The sequence below is a fragment of the Candida albicans genome, chromosome R (assembly GCF_000182965.3).
Source record: "Candida albicans SC5314 chromosome R, complete sequence".
In the NCBI taxonomy this organism is placed as follows: Eukaryota; Fungi; Ascomycota; class Pichiomycetes; order Serinales; family Debaryomycetaceae; genus Candida; species Candida albicans.
Genome location: NC_032096.1, coordinates 1828364 through 1847045, shown reverse-complemented (window position 1 = coordinate 1847045; position 18682 = coordinate 1828364). Strand labels below are relative to the sequence as shown.

The 18682-nt window shown below is 36.2% G+C and overlaps 9 protein-coding genes and 1 non-coding gene across 10 annotated transcripts; 5 read left to right on the top strand and 5 right to left on the bottom strand. All coding sequences in view use genetic code 12, as the record gives it.

Moving 5' to 3' along the window:
• Positions 1–48: 48 nt before the first annotated feature.
• CAALFM_CR08560CA (E2 SUMO-conjugating protein) lies at positions 49–708 on the top strand (the record flags this gene model as incomplete). The annotated part of the gene is made up of 1 exon (XM_711169.1): positions 49–708. The coding sequence occupies one exon, from the start codon at positions 49–51 to the stop codon at positions 706–708; it is 660 nt and encodes a 219-aa protein (XP_716262.1).
• An 88-nt stretch (positions 709–796) lies between these two features.
• On the bottom strand, positions 797–1825 carry CAALFM_CR08550WA (fructose-2,6-bisphosphatase; the record flags this gene model as incomplete). The annotated part of the gene is made up of 1 exon (XM_711168.1): positions 797–1825. One exon carries the CDS (start codon positions 1823–1825, stop codon positions 797–799), a length of 1029 nt encoding a protein of 342 aa, XP_716261.1.
• A 534-nt stretch (positions 1826–2359) lies between these two features.
• Positions 2360–4867, top strand: SSY5 (Ssy5p; the record flags this gene model as incomplete). The annotated part of the gene is made up of 1 exon (XM_711167.1): positions 2360–4867. The coding sequence occupies one exon, from the start codon at positions 2360–2362 to the stop codon at positions 4865–4867; it is 2508 nt and encodes an 835-aa protein (XP_716260.1).
• A 305-nt stretch (positions 4868–5172) lies between these two features.
• Positions 5173–5287, top strand: tL(CAA)4. Its single transcript has 2 exons — positions 5173–5211; positions 5244–5287. It is a non-coding gene; the product is annotated as a tRNA-Leu (tRNA).
• Positions 5288–5875: 588 nt separating this feature from the next.
• Positions 5876–6296, top strand: CAALFM_CR08520CA (uncharacterized protein; the record flags this gene model as incomplete). The annotated part of the gene is made up of 2 exons (XM_019475564.1): positions 5876–5967; positions 6056–6296. 2 exons carry the CDS (start codon positions 5876–5878, stop codon positions 6294–6296), a joined length of 333 nt encoding a protein of 110 aa, XP_019331109.1.
• Positions 6297–6912: 616 nt separating this feature from the next.
• On the bottom strand, positions 6913–8283 carry PGA13 (Pga13p; the record flags this gene model as incomplete). Its single annotated transcript, XM_711165.1, has 1 exon — positions 6913–8283. The coding sequence occupies one exon, from the start codon at positions 8281–8283 to the stop codon at positions 6913–6915; it is 1371 nt and encodes a 456-aa protein (XP_716258.1).
• Positions 8284–10715: 2432 nt separating this feature from the next.
• CAALFM_CR08500WA (uncharacterized protein) lies at positions 10716–11978 on the bottom strand (the record flags this gene model as incomplete). Its single annotated transcript, XM_711163.1, has 1 exon — positions 10716–11978. One exon carries the CDS (start codon positions 11976–11978, stop codon positions 10716–10718), a length of 1263 nt encoding a protein of 420 aa, XP_716256.1.
• Positions 11979–12203: 225 nt separating this feature from the next.
• Positions 12204–14732, bottom strand: TSR1 (Tsr1p; the record flags this gene model as incomplete). The annotated part of the gene is made up of 1 exon (XM_711162.1): positions 12204–14732. The coding sequence occupies one exon, from the start codon at positions 14730–14732 to the stop codon at positions 12204–12206; it is 2529 nt and encodes an 842-aa protein (XP_716255.1).
• Positions 14733–15836: 1104 nt separating this feature from the next.
• On the top strand, positions 15837–16007 carry CAALFM_CR08480CA (40S ribosomal protein uS14; the record flags this gene model as incomplete). Its single annotated transcript, XM_019475563.1, has 1 exon — positions 15837–16007. One exon carries the CDS (start codon positions 15837–15839, stop codon positions 16005–16007), a length of 171 nt encoding a protein of 56 aa, XP_019331108.1.
• A 1037-nt stretch (positions 16008–17044) lies between these two features.
• CAALFM_CR08470WA (uncharacterized protein) lies at positions 17045–18442 on the bottom strand (the record flags this gene model as incomplete). Its single annotated transcript, XM_711161.1, has 1 exon — positions 17045–18442. The coding sequence occupies one exon, from the start codon at positions 18440–18442 to the stop codon at positions 17045–17047; it is 1398 nt and encodes a 465-aa protein (XP_716254.1).
• Positions 18443–18682: the final 240 nt, after the last annotated feature.

The window sequence follows — 18682 nt, the reverse complement described above, 5'->3', positions numbered from 1 at the left end:
TCAAGTGTGGTTTGATGTGTCTGAGTCAAGGGCTTGTGTTAGTATGGAATGGAATGTGTGGGCGAAAAAAAAAAATTTTGGTCAAGAAAAAGAGAGAGAAAGGGAAAGAAAGAACGAAAGAAGAAATCGAATGGAATGAAAAAAAAATATGCTCACCTTATTCTTGAGGTGGATTGTTTATCTTTTTCTTTTTTTTTTTTTTGGGTTTGCTTTCTATCAAGCACAACACTAATGTCACTTTGTTTGATTAGATTACAAGAAGAAAGGAAACAGTGGAGGAAAACTCATCCATTTGGATTTTTCGCAAAACCAAACAAGGCTTCAGATGGATCCTTGGACTTGAAGCATTGGACGGCTGGAATACCAGGCAAGGAAGGAACTATATGGGAAGGTGCTGTTTATCCGGTGACACTTGAATTCCCTGATGAATATCCTTCTAAACCACCAAAGGTCAAGTTCAGACCAAAGTTTTATCATCCGAATGTATACCCTAGTGGGACTGTGTGTTTGAGTATATTGAATGAACTGCAAGATTGGAAGCCGGCCATCACGTTGACACAGATACTTTTAGGGGTGCAAGAGTTATTAGACACACCAAACAAAGAATCACCTGCTCAAGAGGATGCATATAGACACTTTGTGCATGATATGAACACCTATGTGAAGAGAGTCAAAGCAGAGGTTAAAAAATATATGACTCAAGAATGAGTGGCATCAGTGGTTTATTATTTTCTAGTAAATAGTAGGCAGTGAGTAGTATTCACTATTTATAATATAAACATACAATGTACATCAACTAAACTGAATTACTATTGCTGATTAAATCTCTACTTTTCGAGGTGTTGGTGGTTGATTCACCCAATTGAGAAGTCCCTTTTTCCTTGTATGTACTGACAGCGGGTATGTCTGCCTTGATTCGCGTAACTATAGTTTCAAAAGCACCTGGCTCCAACTTGATCAAGGTGTGCAATGGTATCGACATCCACGGACTCTCCTCTTGGGGCACATTCATAAAGTAGGCATAGAGACAACGCAACACTGCCTGGTGAGTAATAATCAAGATATTTTCTTGTCGTTCCAATTCCATAATAATAGGTTCCAAACGGATAACAATGTCACGATAACTTTCACCGCCACGATATCTATACTCATACTTATTATCGTCCCTGGCCTTGAAATCATCAGGAAACTTTTGTTCAATTTCCTCATATGTCATTCCATCACATTCACCTGCATCTAATTCGTCTAATGCCTTCCATTGAAGCTTTTTTTGAAAGGGAAGAAAAGAAGCTGTCTGTTGGGTTCTTCTCAAAGTGGAGGTCCATACAGTTAAATTGGCCCCGTTACATGATTTCTCAACCAACAGAGGTAATTTACGAGCATAAGCCCATCCTCTTTCCGACAAATTAGCATCACCACCAATCTGACCACTCAAATTAAACTCTGACTCCCCATGACGAGAGAGCCAAATGGCTCTTTTCCGTTTGTTCAAGTTAAGGGCAAAGTATATGATTTTGGATTGAAGATGACTAGTTACATGGTTGATGACTATGTTTTGATCGCTCCCATTGATACGTACAAATGTAGAATCTGAGGCATCAACGGAGTCAGAAATAACCAATGGCTCAATGTGTTTGGGGATTTCATTTGGATTGACATTAGAGTTGATCAATGCCACTGTGTCCTCAGCATCTTCATTGTCTTTAAACCATTTTAACATTGACTGGGTGTCTTCAAAAACTTGTGATTTGATGGAAAGCCATTTTAAGTATCTGTATATTTTTGAACTTATTTGTTCGTCTTTCAGAATAATAGAAACTTGCATTTGGAAATAATAGTAAAAAACAAGAAAGTAGTAGAAACTTAGTTATGATAATTCTCCAGACAAACTTAAACCCAAACCCAAACCCAAAAAAAAAAAAATTGTGAATTGGCTATGGAAGACAACACCAATAATATTCTAGAAAACGAAGCGACCAAAAGAGTGAGAAAAAAAAAAGAGGAGGAGGAGGAGGAAAAAACCGGGATTTAGAGTTGGTGCGCTAGTTTTGTCTGGCGCCTTACTCCGCATATCAATTGACCAGGTAATAGTATTCTAAGTTACCACTACATAGAATGGATAGTCTTTGGAGAAAACAAATTATTCTTGAGAGAGAGGTTGTGTGGGCTTGGTATACTAGTGAGATAGCCATCGGTTAGATAATTAATAAGTTATTACTACATTCCTGATAATGTTGTGGGCGTGCCTGTGTGCACAAAAAAGAAAATTTACTCCAACACTTTATTTTTTTCTTTTTAATCTTCACAGTTTAACACTGTTAAGATCTTACCAGCATTATACATATCGTCACACCGTAATATGTCTATGAAACGATTTTTGTCAAGGTCATCGAATAAAACAACTGCAGGTCAGGGTGATGACACTTCTGCTAGCATAGGCTCAGATCTTCCAATAGTCCCGCTTCCGAGCAATCAATCAGGTGAATCTCATGACTCTATCAAGGAGTTGGGTCCCATGTTCAGACAACAACAAAACAAGCAAATCGCTGATAATGATGACAGCTATGATATGATGCATTTGAATTTGAATCCAACCATTCTGAACTTGAACAAGACTGTCCCCTCAATTAAGGGCTCTACCATTCAGGACTCATTATTTTCAAGCAGACAATCATATTCCACAAATCAGTCTTCGTATAAAACTGGTGGTACTAATACCAGTGGCGGCAGTAGTAGTAACAGTCAGTTTGGTAAACGAAAGCATGACCTAAACACTTCTCAGCCATTGCAGACCCTCAAAATATTGGAAGAGAATGAACATCAAAATTTGGAAGAGTTGATAAGGGATAATTTGAAACAGTTGTATCAAGATTTGGCATACACTATGAGTCAGTTCTACAACTCTAGTGCCAGTCTATCAACAACTGTTATAAACATTATTGATTGTTTGAAAAAATTTAATGTTTTCGTTGAAAAAGCTACCATTGCCAAGCCAAATGAACAATATATTTTCACAAGTTATAATTCATCGAGTCTACGGAAAATTTTGAAAATTTATCTTGAGTTGTACGATAATTTGCTAACAGATCAAGTTTATATCAAATTGAAATTGTTGTTAGTTAAAAATTTCAATGACTTTGCCATGTTATTAAATAGTCAAGAGATGAACCAAATAAGCGAGGAAATGATCAAACCAAAGAACTACCCCATAGGCTCTAGCAAAGGGAAACTGTTACCAAATGAAGAAATATTAGTGCGCATAATGGAAAAAGTGTCGCACAGCAATTTGTCTATGAAGGAACAAAATGGATCATTCATTGCCCCAATAACTCGAGGTATCTCAAACAATTTGAACATATTATGTCTATATTTTGGATATCCTGAGCCTACTGAGTATCACCATAGTCTAACACAAAGTTTACGTGAATTGTACGACGACGTACACGTTGTTCTCGCTAAAAACCAGATTGAGTTAGCCAGTGCTACACGAGTGGATGCAGCAAGTACTTTCAATAAACCAGCAGCATTCAACGATGGATTCCCGCCATTGCAAGCCCAGAGCACCCAGAAATTCAAGTTACCATTTAGAGTACCGACAGACATCCACCATGTGCCTATGTCCATGTCAATTTCGATTGAAAATGCCACTCGAACATCGGGGACCATGGGAGGCTATATTTACCCCATTATTGATTTACAAAAGCAACCGCATTTGAAATCCTATGCCAATTCCAAATTTGCAATTTCATGTGGTCACGTTTGTTTAGATTCCGACAACCCTGAGAACTACCCTAATGTGTCCTCACCGTCATCGGTATTGATCTCATTATACAAACAAGCGTTAACTGAACAATACCACAAGAGTCTTAATAGGAATAACAGTACTGCTGGTGTGCCATCTGAAACTCGAGTTGCGTTCGGTGCCGTTCTTCAACAATTGGAGGAAATGTTCCCCTTGAAGCAAATAAAAAAATCAAGCACTAGAAACAACAACAGTGCTTATAAGGACGATTATGAAGTTCGTAATTTACCAAAGTATAGATTTGGACAAATAATTTGGGGTGAAAGAACTTTAATCAAATTGAATGGTGATACTAATGGCAATAGTAGTAATAACCACCAAATAAATGAAATGAGTGGGATTGTGGAGAAAAAATTATCTGATTTGGCCATTATCAAAGTGAATAAGAAATTGAAATGTGAGCATAACTATCTTGGTGATGATGTTCAATTCAATGAATATGACCCTAGTTTGATGTTTGATAATTTATATGTCAGAAAAGTTATCAACTTGAAACGATATGTTCCAAAAGTAATAAACACTGCTATTGAAGACGTCGATTCTGATGTTTCAAATAATAGTGAAATACAAACGTATTTTGGAATTCCAGTTTTCAAATACGGTTCCACTACTAAATATACTAAAGGACATCTTAATGGTATCAAGTTGGTTTATTGGTTAGATGGTGCAATTCATTCTAGTGAATTCATTGTTAATTCCATTGAAGCAAATTCATCGTTTGCGTCAGGTGGCGATAGTGGATCATGGATATTAACTAAATTGGATGATATCGAAGACAATTCAAAAGGTTTAGGGGTTTTGGGAATGTTACATTCGTACGATGGTGAATTCAAACAGTTTGGGTTGTTTACTCCCATGACCGAAATATTGCTGCGATTAGAAGAAGTTACCAATATCAAATGGGGAGTTGTTGGGTGTGACAATAAGCATGATGAAGAAGATGATGATGAACTTCATGGATTTGATACTGATGACAATGATGATCGTCACTCGGCATTCCTGGATGATGATGATGATGGTGTTTCTGAGAATAGCGATGCTGCATATCCACCAGATATAGAATAATGAATAAGTTCCCATGGCCGGTCAAGAGCAAACAGAGAATATATATTTAATGACAATAGAAGAATATCTGTATTTTTTTGTACTATGCAATGGATAGAATATAAACGTTCTACGAGAAACTTAACTGTCCTTGTTTGTCACTTTGAAGTAGAAGTTTAAGTTTTGCTGTGTTATGACATCAAAGGCCAATGAATGATACCAGAAGCAGTGTTGACAATTTACAAGTGTGTATTAGAACTTACTGACTCCTCCTTGCCAGTCTGTTATCGCCGGGTGACGCGTAATATTTTTTCAATCACGAAATAGGCATTGTGGCCGAGTTGGTCTAAGGCGGTAGACTCAAGAATTCTTTTCTTCTTCTGTGTAAACAGGGGTTTTCTACTATCGTAAGATGCAGGAGTTCGAATCTCCTCGATGTCAATATTTTTTTGCATTTCTTGATTTTCCGATAAATTTAGACTTGTTAATCAAATATGTTTTATTATACTGGTTGGTTTACAATATCTTTAGAAATTATTTAACTTTTTTCGAGGAAATCTCGAGCCAATTTTTTCTTTTTCCTGAACAAAATCCTACCACGGTATTAGGGTACTAAATAACTGTGCAGTCATTACTCATACATCGTCTATGTTTCAATAAAATAATTGCATATAACCCAATTACAGTTTGGAAAGCTCTGTAATTAAGCGAGTCTTAATTTAAGCTACAAAAATTGCTTAGAAATATCTAAAACTCTTGATACGATATTCTCATGCATTATGTAGGAGCTGGTATTTCAGCTATTTTTGTTTTCCTATATAGCACACCTAGCCAACCTCTTTTTTACCATAAGAAAGCAATCCTTTATTGGTTCTACCTTATTCTAAGCATAGGCAAACCTTTGCATCTTTGAATTGATATGCAGGCATATTTTTTTTTTCAACTTCCTCACTTCAATCTAAATCTGGAAAAAAAAAAACATCCATCTTTAGTCAATCACCAAGAACAAGAACAGGAACCACCGTCATCATGTCAGGAAGAGGAGGAAAATTGGTCATTACAACTACAGCAATAATAACGTCGATTTATTTTGGAATAAATTTTTGGAAACCAATAATTATGTATGTTATTTCACAAGATTTCAATTTTTTTGATTTCTAAATGATCCCTAAATACTAACCGCAAAAATAACCCCTCCCTCTACGATAGTGAACAATTAGAGAAAGATGGAAACTTGAGAAAAGATATTGAAATCGACCACAGGAATTCTAATACTGCTGGTAGTGAAGCCATTGACCAACCTAAATCATGGCAAGATTTACGACAAAAAATCAATGCTGTGATTGATCCAGAAAAGAATTTTACAGCTGAAGATCAAAAGGGCTTGCAACGATTGAAAGATCGTTTACAGAGTAGTAATCCTAATGGTAGTTCCAATGATGAGAAATAGATATACCAAAAAAAGAAAAATGCAGCAGAGCAGTACGAATGGTCAGGTCTCTTGCGAAATCTTATCATATACTAGTTGTCTATTCAATATAGAGTTAACTTTTATTGCTATCACGTGCAAAAGTCACTACTGGGTATTACAATACATGAAGAAAACACAGGAAGAATTAGGCTAGTACGACCATGATAGATGATTAAACGGATAATTTGTGTAGGGATCTTTGATAGTAATAATCTCTACCGAACTCCAAATAGAATTTGTATATATTAAAAAGTAGGATAACTAAGTAAATATAACTACGAAAAAAAAAAAAGAAAACATAAAACTTTATAGAAACCAGATCCACCCATATTAGATCTATTAACCGAAAATATGAAACAAGATAATCCCTTGTAGAAAAATTAAAAACCAAAATTTTCAATACCTTTTTAATTGAAATTAACCGAAATAATAACTTTGTTTAGTAAAAGTGTGAATAAATAAAAAATCATAAACTGACACATTAATTAAATGATAGTAAGAAGTCAGCAACAGTTTAAAAATGAAAGCAATAATGAAATTGTCTTTGATGTCGTTGTTGAGGCATAACTCTTAGATTGATAATGCCAACAATATCTTAAAAGATTGATGCAAGAATAATGGCAAAGAGCCCGAATGCTGTGGTTGGAACAACATTGACAGCAGCAGCGCCAGCAATGGAAATAGCAGGTGTCACCAATGATGGAGTTTCAGTGGATACAGCTGGAGAACTGGAAACTGCAGCAACAGTTACTGGAGTGGTTGGCTTTTCTGAAGCTGGCACTGAGGCTGAGGAGACAGTGATTTCCACTTGAGTAGTATGGCTGCTTGGCACCACAATGGTGGCAGGAATGCTGACGGTTTCACCACCAGTGGCAGAAACTGTATGAGGTTTACATTGATCGTCAGAACAAGTGGTCAACACAATAGTAGTTGGTTCTGGACAATAAGTGGTGTAGCCAGTCAATGTAGCAGGAGTAGTAACCACAGATTCAATAGTGGAAACCTCTGGAGATGCTGGTGGTTGTTCAGCAGTGGTGGTGATAATGGTAGCAGAAGTACTTGGGTGAACAACAGTACCTGGGACAACGACAGTAGTTGGGGTAGATACCTCAATAGTGGTTGGATGGCATTTTTCTTCATCACAAGTAGAAACAACAATGGTGGTTGGTGATGGACAGTATGTTGTGTAGTCAGTTGTAGTGACACCAGTAGTGACAACCGAATTAATAGTGGTTGGCTTGGTGGCTACTTCTGATTGTGATGGGGTGGCAACAGAAGTAGTTGGACAAACAACAGTACCTGGAACAACAACTGTAGTTGGGGTAGATACCTCAATAGTGGTTGGATGGCATTTTTCTTCATCACAAGTAGAAACAACAATGGTAGTTGGTAATGGACAGTATGTAGTGTAATCTGTAACTGTAACTTGAGTAGTGATCACTTCAGAAGAAGCAGCTTCAGAAGAAGATTCTTTTGGAGAAGTAGATGTAGTGGTTGGACAAATCACTTCACCAGTGACAGTAACGGTAGTGGCTGTTTCCACAGGAATTGTGGTTGGGTGACATTCGTTGTTTTCACATTTGGTGATGGTTAATGTGGTTGGGTAAGGACAGTAGGTGGTGAAATCAGTGACGGTGACTTGAGTGGTGACAACGCTTCCTTCTTCTTCGGAGCTGGCACCGGCACTGGCACTAGCACTAGCACTACCTGAAGGTGTCAGGACAACAGGACAGACTACAGTACCAGGAATAGTGATTGTTGTTTCTTCAGTGACTGTAACCACTGTTGGTTGACATACATCATTGGTACATGTGCTCACAGTGAAAGTGGTTGGGTAAGGACAAGTAGTGACGAATTCTGTAGTAGTTAAAGCAACGGTGGTAGTATTACCATAGTAAGCTAAGGCACTGGAGGAAAACAAACCCAAAACAGTGGTAGCAGCAACAGCGAGTGATGGAGATCTCATAGCGAATGATTATGATGGTGTGTTATAAACCTAGTCTACAGTGAATGCAAAATATTGGAAAACCATGGATCTATTTATACTTTTTTTTTCCTATCACAATTGAAGAACTATCAAACAGAGCATTTAAAAATAGAAAATGTATAATAAAAAAAGCAATGATTAGTTTTAAGGGGAGTGAGGGAGGGATGGAAACAAGGAGGAGCTGGTGATTGTCATATCAAAAAGCACTCAATCATTCTTGTCACGGAAAAAGATTTCTGTTTGTCACTAATAATAATATTCTGATTGGCGTTTGGTTATCTGAGAAATCGGAATAGTTACAAAAAGGGTTCTTTTCTTTTCCATCAAACAAGAACAACAAGAACAACTGCATCAATTAATTAATTGATTAATTAATATTGATTTTGATTGTCAATAACGTGGCGCGGGTATTATTGTTATGGGATTTGCAGCTTAAATCAATTGAGAAAAAAAAACACAAAGAGAAACAAAAGCAAAAAGGGTGAAATTTGATTTTGTGTATTTCCATTATGATTTTCTTACCTGTTACACTCTTCAAATGATTTGGTCAGTTCTTTATTTTCATATGGGAATGTTGGGCTGGCAAAAGACAAAATCTGTAGGGAAGATCGTAACAAGATTCAAAACATTTTGTAACTACTGATAGAAGATAAGAGGGGACCTTCCAGCAGTTTATTGAATTACCTGATTGAGTAAAGTAATGAGGGTGTATCTTTACTGGTCAGTAATGGGTACGACAAAACAAAAAATGCTATGTAGTACACACACACACCTACTATTGGAATTGCCCTTTGGGATAAAAATAAAAAAGCAACAACTATTGCTAAAAATAACTAATATAACCACTGTAGCATTAAATGAAAACAGTAGTAGTTGGTGATCTAAGGGGGGGGATCGACCCGTAGATAGGAGAGATGAGAATGTTTAGATACTACAAAAACAAAATGAAATCACAAATAATATCTCCTTGTTTGTATTTTGAGTCCGTTTTGTATTCTGCCCTTGATATTGTGTATGTGTGTGTTCACTAGTGGTTGGGTTATCCCTTTCAAAGATGAAAAAAAATAGCACAATATTTTTTTTGTGCCATTCTTGGCTTTCAAAATCACACTACAAACATAGTTGAAAATATCAATAACCACTCAAGTAGACATTCAATAGTCTCTTGATCAATTTACAACACCATTAAGCCAGCCCAGCCCAGTCAGCCAGCCCACCTGTCGATCAATAGATAAAATTCTTGATGTATGATACGGGTCCATTGCAATGTGCAACCGGACGCACCCTCTTTCCTACCAAAAAAAAAAAAAGAAAATGGGGTGTAATAATAATCAGTGGACTTGAAATTTTAACAAACATGTCCCCACCCCCCCCGTCGAAAGCAACACCTAAGCCAAGTCAATTATTACATGCAGAGAGGCAAAGCAAAAGCAATGGTCAAACATGGTCCATTTGGAATTGTAGACGCAATTCTATTCTGTTTCTTTTATCAACTACGAAGTTCTTTTTTTTTTGAACGTTTGAACAATAGGTATTGCCCACTAAATGTGCACAATGGACAAAGATGGATTTTGTTTATTGGGTTGTGTGTAGTTATGAGCTTCGTATCAAGGTGAAGCTCGGATATTCACTTTTGTTTACCATCCCATACAGTAATCGTTTATTGTTAACTCGCGGACTTTGAAATTTTCAGTTTCTGATTTCATTTCTATATGGATCGGCTCGGCTATACTAGTATTTGCTGCAGTCCAAGTTTGATTCCGACCTTGGTTAGATATGTTTGCTATCATCAACGCCTCAACTTTTTGGTGGTTATATGAAAAAACTACGACTTCATAATTTGAAATAGAAATTCATGCAATAGGAAAACTGAGTGGTGTGACAACAACAAACCTGGAAAGCTCAGGAGGTAAGAGCAACACTCTTGATTCTTCCTGTCTGCAAAATATAATTTCACCCAATATAGAAAGAACACCGACTTTTGTGTATAAGACTAAAAACAGGTTCTAGATGCAAAAAGAACAAATTGCAACAAACACATTCTCTCCCGTTATTGATTTTTTGGCCTTCCTAATACGTAGAAATTGATCGTTTGAAACAATTTCATCTTCATCGTCGTTGACACTGACATCATCAAGATCTTTAGATTAGTTTTAAACCCCCTGTGTCTCGAAAGTTTATCACAATATCCCCCTTTTCTGAAACACTATGGAGGTAGGTATTTGTTCGGGTGCTTATGATGTGATCAAATGATTTTTTACACATCGCAAGACTCCTACCGTTCAAGGTTTTACGCGTTTGTTCTCACTACATTCTAAGTTCTACAATCATTAAGGCAATTACTTCTTCAACCTTTCATAGTGTTGTACTGATTTTGGTATACATGTAAATTAGTTGGAGATTTCCCTTCATTATTGATTAAAGCTAATTACCAATTGCAAGTTATTAATTGCTGCTTCAGCAGAACTTGATTCTGATTCAGACACCCCCATGGCTTCAATTTTGCCCACCAATTGATTACCAACCATTTCTAGTAATTGTAAAGTCTCGGGTGAAAGTCTTGCAGGTGTTTCAGGATTGGTCTCATCGGTAGCCAAATACTCACAAATAGTGGCTATAATATCACAACCTGCCTCAAATGCTGCCAAATCTTGTGTCTCTTGTTCCTCACCTTCTTTTGGCTTTGATTCTGAGCCTTCTTTGACGGTAATTGCCTTTATGATATCACTCAATACTTGTCTCATTAGCTCTTCTTTTTTCTCTTGTGGCGATGGCTGCAATACAATCTCAACTAACGAAAAGAATATCCCATTATAATATATTTTGGATGTTGAGTCATAATTGGCATCACTCTGTAAAAATTGTCCAAGTTTATCCCAATCAAACGATGTGCTTAATTTTTGAACAAATGAGATCGATTCTGTAGATAATTGGAATAATAATTCCAACAAAGTGTTGAATAGTTTTTTCGATAATCTTAATTTGTTATTGATGTGACTATCAATTAAACTTAATACAAATTGTACAATTGGATCGATTTTGTTACCGCCAGTATTATTCTCGCCATTGCTGTTGATATTAAAGACAAAGTCAAAAATTCTCTCATCTGAGGTAATAAGCATGATTATCAATGTAAAGAGATTCTCCGAAAATTCATAAAGTGATTGGATTTTGGCCTTGCTCAAGTTTTTCTTTGGCTTGCCATCACTGGTTCCATCATCGTTATTGTTGTGGTTCATTAAATAATTGAAGGAAATGTTGATTTTGTTCAAATTGTTTTCCACAATTGTCCAAATGTCATTATCCCAAATAAACTGAATTATGTCATATCCTTCTTCAATGATTAAATTTCTCAATAACCCAAACGACTCAATCAAAATATCCTCACTGGCATTGGCATCATTCAAACAATACTGCATTAGAACTAGGACAATATCATTATTAATCAACTCTTGTCTCATCTGTTCATCCTCAGCCAATACATTAATCACACCTATCGCCATTGATTTGTCGTTAAGCACCAGTGATTTCAATTTATCAATTAAAGGTCCTATTTTAGACTGTTTGCCAGAACCTCGAACGGCATTAATGGCAGCACTAGTGGTCAAATTAGGATTGGATAATGGATCATGTCTGGACTTTTGAGTTTTCTTATTTCTTCTGTGCTTACCCATTTGTGTATGTAACAATATGGAGGGAGGGATAACTGGGTTCAATTAGAAAGGCGTGGTGGATTATAATGTGAAAGAGAGAGATGAGGTTGAAATTTAACAATTTTTTTTTTCTGTCTGTTTTCACTCAGTTTTTGTGTGTGTATATGAGACACCATACATAATTACATATAAACAAATGAAGCATTGAAAAGATGTAATATAGTCCTATATGAATGTATATATATACTAATAATTAAACTTATTCCAGGCAGTTGAAACTTCAGGCCAGGATCGTTTATATAAACTCATAGCCACCACATCTTGTGATGTCAATTTACCATCGAAATTGGCTTTGAAATAACCATGAGTACCAAGACTTTCTTTAATAAATCCGACTCGTCCCAGGTTTTTCGTAAACAACGAGACTGCCTTAAAGTAGTTGATATCTTCACGATTGAAAAACATGTAACGGATAGTGACCACACGTTTATGAATTTTTATTGGATGACCAGTTAAAACAACTCTTTGTACCATGATACGTTTAGCATCACTGCCCAAATAAGTACCCTTACCAACAAACTCAACTGATCCACCATTAGAGTTGCTACTATCGTCAGCGTCGGGATGAATTTTGAAAAATAATGTTGGCGAGTTAGTAAACAATACTGGGGTTATAGCAGTAGCGATAATTGCACCGCCACCACCTTGGTTATGATGGACAAAATTCTCCAACTTATGAACGTTGTTTGGATTATTGTTGGCTTGATTATATAACGGCTGGATAATTTGTCTTCTTGGTCCATATTGCACAATGATTTGCTCTTTGTTAATAATTGGTTTCTCGTAATCTTGCCATGCTTCAAATGAGAAATTACAAACACCCAACTTGTGTTCGTGTTCTAATAACTCGTATACAGGGAATGGAACACTCGAGCAACTGCCAATAACGCTGCTTACATTGTTGGAAGCGCCAGGAGGAATGATAATATATAATCTGACTCGATTACCTGCGGTGATTTCTGTTTGTTTGATGAATTGTTTATTGACTTTGTTTTTCGTGGCTTTATAATTCGACACCTGGAACAACCTCTTCAATATCGATGGTGCTTCAGGATCGTACTCATCATAATCCCAATCACAATTACCTAAAGACTTGACGCCCCTAAACCCTTTCAATCGCTCTATAGCCGATTCATTAGGATGCAACTCAATTTCATCAGGGAATTCCAAATCATCTTTAGCTAATGATCGGTATTCTTCAAGTTGACGACTTTCTTCTTCTGGTGACAAGTCAACGTGCATCATTTCTGAATCATGGATACTATCGGTAATGTCATCTGCCTCCATATTATCTTCTACCATCATATCATCGTCAACTATATTGGCGTCTTCTTCTTCTTCTCCTTCTCCTTCTCGTTGTTCTTCTAAATCAGATGCATCTTCATCCAATACATCATCAACAAACCATCTTCCTTGATATTCTGAAGTACCTCTTGGAACTAGTTTTTTGCCCGTGCTGGAAGAGCTCGTACCGTTGCTGTTGCCGTTATCGAAATATATTTTTCCCTCTGATCTGACACCAAAGTTATCGTTATTTAAGAAATCATCGTCATCTTCCATAGTTCCCATATCGATCCCTTCGTCAGGATTCAATTCATCCAACAGCTCTTGCTGTTCATTAGGCAAAAACGTTTCCTCAGCATCACCATCATTACCAGTGTCTATATCCATACCGCCACGATGATTACGTGAGCTGTTCCCACGTGCTTTTCTTGCCAATTTCTCCAACTTGTGTAATTGGAAATCGCCCAATCCAGGCAAATGAACTAACCGATTAACATTGAATCCAACTCCTCTCACCATACCTTCTACCACCATCATTTGTTGTTGATTCTCCACAGGCATGCCATTTGGGTTAAAAATTTCAACTTTATCGGCAACTAACCACCCACGAGAATCTCTCCAAGTTATCAGTTGAGGGAATTTTTGACATATTATCCGCAAACAATTCGAGTTATCAGAATCTAATTCCAACAGGTATAATTTATTCCCACCACTATCAGTGCCACTGCCTCGATTCGATGATCCATCTCGCGATGGGAAAAAATGATGATAAAATGATTGTAACGACTGCTTGACATCTAATTGTAAATTACGTTTTGGATAAGCCAGGACAATATTCGGCAACACCCCAATTGTTGTTGATATACCTTGAGCAATCAATGCACGTAAGACGGTTTCACCAAATGAGTTTTCTCCAATTTCTTCAGTTGCAGATATCCCCAAGAGAACAAAATCAGACACTTGGGCCGCATCAAGAATACTAATCATATTATTTTGTTTGGGAATTATCACTTTCAAATTGGTTTTGAATTTTGCAATATTTATGTTTGTGACCGAAGGATAACCAAAATCGAATCTTGTTATTGACTCATTACTGGTATCTTCTTGTTCATTAAATAATCTATTGGCAATGTCAACAGCAGATAAATCATTAGTTAATGTAATTATGGTAACAATCTTTTCTGCCCCTGAATTACCTTCAAACAATTTTTTAGTTAATTTCGTTTCTAAGATCTTATTGTCCCTTTGTTGTTTTGATAAGTTTTTCCTTTCCAATTTTGATACAACTTTCAGCAGTTTACTGCCACCCAGACTATTGGATGATTTTTCAACTTTACCCTTTATTCTGGCCTTGATTTGACCTTTGGTGGCATGCTTTGATTTGAATGGCTTATGGTCATGCTTTAATGTGTTTCTATGAGAATTGGCCATGGTTCAAATAGTTATATATACCCTATGGCTACTTGTATGACTGACGAAAGTCGATTTAAATGTATAAGGACAACTATAGCACGATCTGATAGTATACGAGATTACCAGTATGTAAAAACATATTTGTGCGATGAGCTTGGATCAATGTAAGAAGAAAAAAAAAATGTATGGAGCTAGTAAAAAGTTGGTCACGTGCAAACAATTAGGGCTACGGAGCCCTTATCACGTGAATGATTTTGAGAATAGCAAAGAATTCTTATGTGCACTACTGTATAATTTATTTTCCAATCATGTGTATCGCACTGGTAATGTTGGTTTTTCCGCGTGCGCGCTGGTCCCAATTGTGCTAGATTGCAGCGCGCATTTGGGGGTGTGCACTGGCTCTATTTTTCGTCCCAACAACTAAGATATGGTGAGAACCAAATCACCCAGCTTACTCACAGACAAAACTCATTTCCATGGAAAACGAAAGAAACGAGAACAAAAAAAAAAAATTTTCCTTGAAAAATTTCATAGTTGAACTTACTCTGTAACACCACAAACTAACGTTAAATTAGTATGTTATTGAATACGATAATGGATATGATTGATAATGAAATGTTGAATAATTAAAGAGGAAGAGATAATGAGAAAGAACATACATCAATAGAACGGAAACCATGGCATAATATTATAAATGGCAAAAGCAAACATCAGAAAGCATATATATATCACCCTATTCATTTTTTACTTTGCAAGCATTATTATATTTTAAAAAATTCATTTTCAAGGTATATAACTGATGTTAATACCCTTGTTTTCTATATGTTTCAAGGTTTAGAAGGATTGATATAGACCAGAAATAAGCCAACCATAATTAAGAAAAGGGGAATAGAAACTTGCTAGACCATCAAGATTATTGAATTAACTATTTGTACACATCATTGACACAAAATACGTCTGTTTTATACATTTTGGTCAACCCGAAATAGGGATTTGGGCATATTACTTTTCACTATCACCATTATCCATACCACATTCTGACTGTGGGTTTTATCTGGCATTTCCAAGAGTGTTGATTACTAACTATTTTTTTCATTTTAGATAACTATTATTTGATACAAGATGGCTCACGAAAACGTTTGGTTCTCCCACCCAAGAAACTTTGGTAAAGGTTCAAGACAATGTAGACATTGTTCTTCCCACTCTGGTTTAATCAGAAAATACGGTTTGGACTTATGTCGTCAATGTTTCAGAGAAAAAGCTGCTGACATTGGTTTCAACAAATACAGATAAGCTTTTCATTTTTTATGTTCATTTTCTTTTGCTCATTTTGACAGACTTATTCAAGAGAGATATAAACTGATAAAGAGGTTTTACAAAGAGAATAGTTTTTGAAGATTAGAAAAAGGAAATTTGAATTTGTATATTATTAGAAGAATGCGCTATGTTTTCTTTTGGTCAATGTTAAAAATATATTTGAAGTTATATGTATATGTGAATACTTGTGTACATATTTATAATATAATATAGTATAATACTGTTTGTATCTTATAGTAAATCTCTAATTACGGAAGGGGAGTTTGGCCCAACAGAGCATTAAGATGTACTTGCTTAACTAAATCATGGTGATGCTTTGAGTACGGCCACCGGTACTGTGTCATCGTTAGTTGTATGTTTACAAAAAAATACGTTTCATCTGAGTCAACAGCTTACTTGATAGAATATTTTGAAGACAATACAAAACTTCAGTCCTGAGTACTATAAAATACACTGGCTTAAAGCTTGTAGTAGAGATTATTCATGCCATTGTTGCAATCAGAAATATACATATACACATTTTTTGTAGACAGATACAGATATCCCCCTTGATAAATCGACATTCAAAATTTATAAAATTCACAAATTTCAAACTTCCTATAGAGGGGTCACGCAAACAAAATTGTTTGGGATCATTCTCGGGAATATAAAACTTTAAATTGAATAAGTTGGCAACGAGTATAACTTGACTATTTTACATTATCTCGCCGTGGCAAATCCTTCCCTTTAATACTTTTTGATTAAAGAAAGGAGAAAAAGGAAAAAAAAAAAGGCAAAAGAAGAAATTAAGAAAGAAAAAAATTTCTCTACTGGATGAGCTTGGCTATTTATATAGTGGCTGAAAATTATTTTTTTTTGACACACGCACACGTATCACAATCTTGCTTGGTAGCGTTTTTAATTCTTGGTCAGCGTTTTTTTACAGTATAACACCCAAATTAAGACGGAGTCACACTGAATAATTATGATCATTATTAATTATATTATATTATATAAGTATAAAAATTAGCATGTTAGACACCATCAAGATTAATCATACCATTGCCATTATTGTTGCTATCAATTTCGATTCTTAATAATAGCAAAGATCGCAATAGTCCCACCATAGTGACAAAACTAGCCAAACCCACGGGGACAACAGCAAACACAACAATATTATAGAAATCAAAAAACCTGGCTCGCTTGTGGATCGTCGTCCGCTTATAGTAATTGATCAACTCTAGATTTGATGTGACAAAATTCTGCACAATGTATGTGAATGTGAGCACGCAACTAATGAATATCCATATATGCAATCCATAGTCGGTAATAGCACTTGTAGTATTGATCAAGTATAGTTCTATGGTGATGATTATTGTCAGCATTGAAAGTACTCTCACAATTGCTGCTGACGTCAGGTATGTCATTATCCATCGAACCAACAACGAGTCCAATATAGAATATGATAAATAACCAGCAACAATACACCAAAGTCCAGTCAAGAAATGTTCTGATCCTCGAATTAGTGTTACTCCATCCCCATTAAGAACCTGGCTGTAATTGTTGGTATCATTGCTATAGATCATTCTCCAGGAACGTATTAGTCCAATCAAAGGAGGAATTAACGATACATCACGACAAGAAGCTAGTAAAAAATGTTGTCGTGCATTCAAAAACTTTAAACCTAGCTGTTTAATGGATGACCGTTTGATATTCCCACCTCGTAATGTAGAATTAGATGCATTACCATTACTGCTGTTGTTCCCATTACGGTTATCGTTGTTTCTATTACTAGTATTGCCATTGTTGTTGTTATTGTTAATAAGTGCATCGTAAGAATTGCCATAAGATATCCCCGTTGTGCTTGATGTAATAGGTATTGGCAATGACGGAATGGGAGTGTATATATGCGTCGTGGGAGCAATATGCGAAACATCTTCTGTGATATAATTATCATTATTATGGGCAATGTTGTTGCTGTTACTATTGGCGGATTGATTATGCATACGTTGCGATGCTTCATAAGATGGGACTTCCTCATATGGGTCATACTGGTTTATGACAGCAGAACTTGGTGGAAATCTTGTGTCAATGTCTGCAACGGCTACACAATTTGATGGCTGAGTAGGTGTTGATGCTAAGGATTGTCGTGGAGGCGAAGGCGGGGATGAGAAATTACTTGCATTTATAGTCGCAGTTGCCGCTGTAGTTTCTGTGATGACCCTCCTGTCGGGATATGACAGTAACCCTGAACTTAAGTTTGTGCTTGATACTTGTCGTTGAGACTGTGGTAACGATGACGATGACGATGACAGTTCCACCGTATCAAAATCGTATTGTCCCGAATAGTCATCATCGATTTGGTGTGACTCTAAAGTATTTGAAAATCGCGACCCTAGTGACGACGAAAGCAATGTACTTATAAACACCATAATTATTTGTATACATGTATATGAAGGAGTTCAGAAGGGGGTTAAACTTCAAAGGTTGATCTTTGATAATTGTGGTAAAGATAACAAAAATAGACAAGGGGTCAATTGGTCAATTGGTCAATATGTAAGAATTTTTTTTTTTTTTTTCTTTTTTTTCTAATAATTTTTAGTTTGCTTCGTATTGTGTCAATGTTCTCGGGCTGTGTGAGTGTGTGTGTGTGTTCTTGGTGTGTTTACATA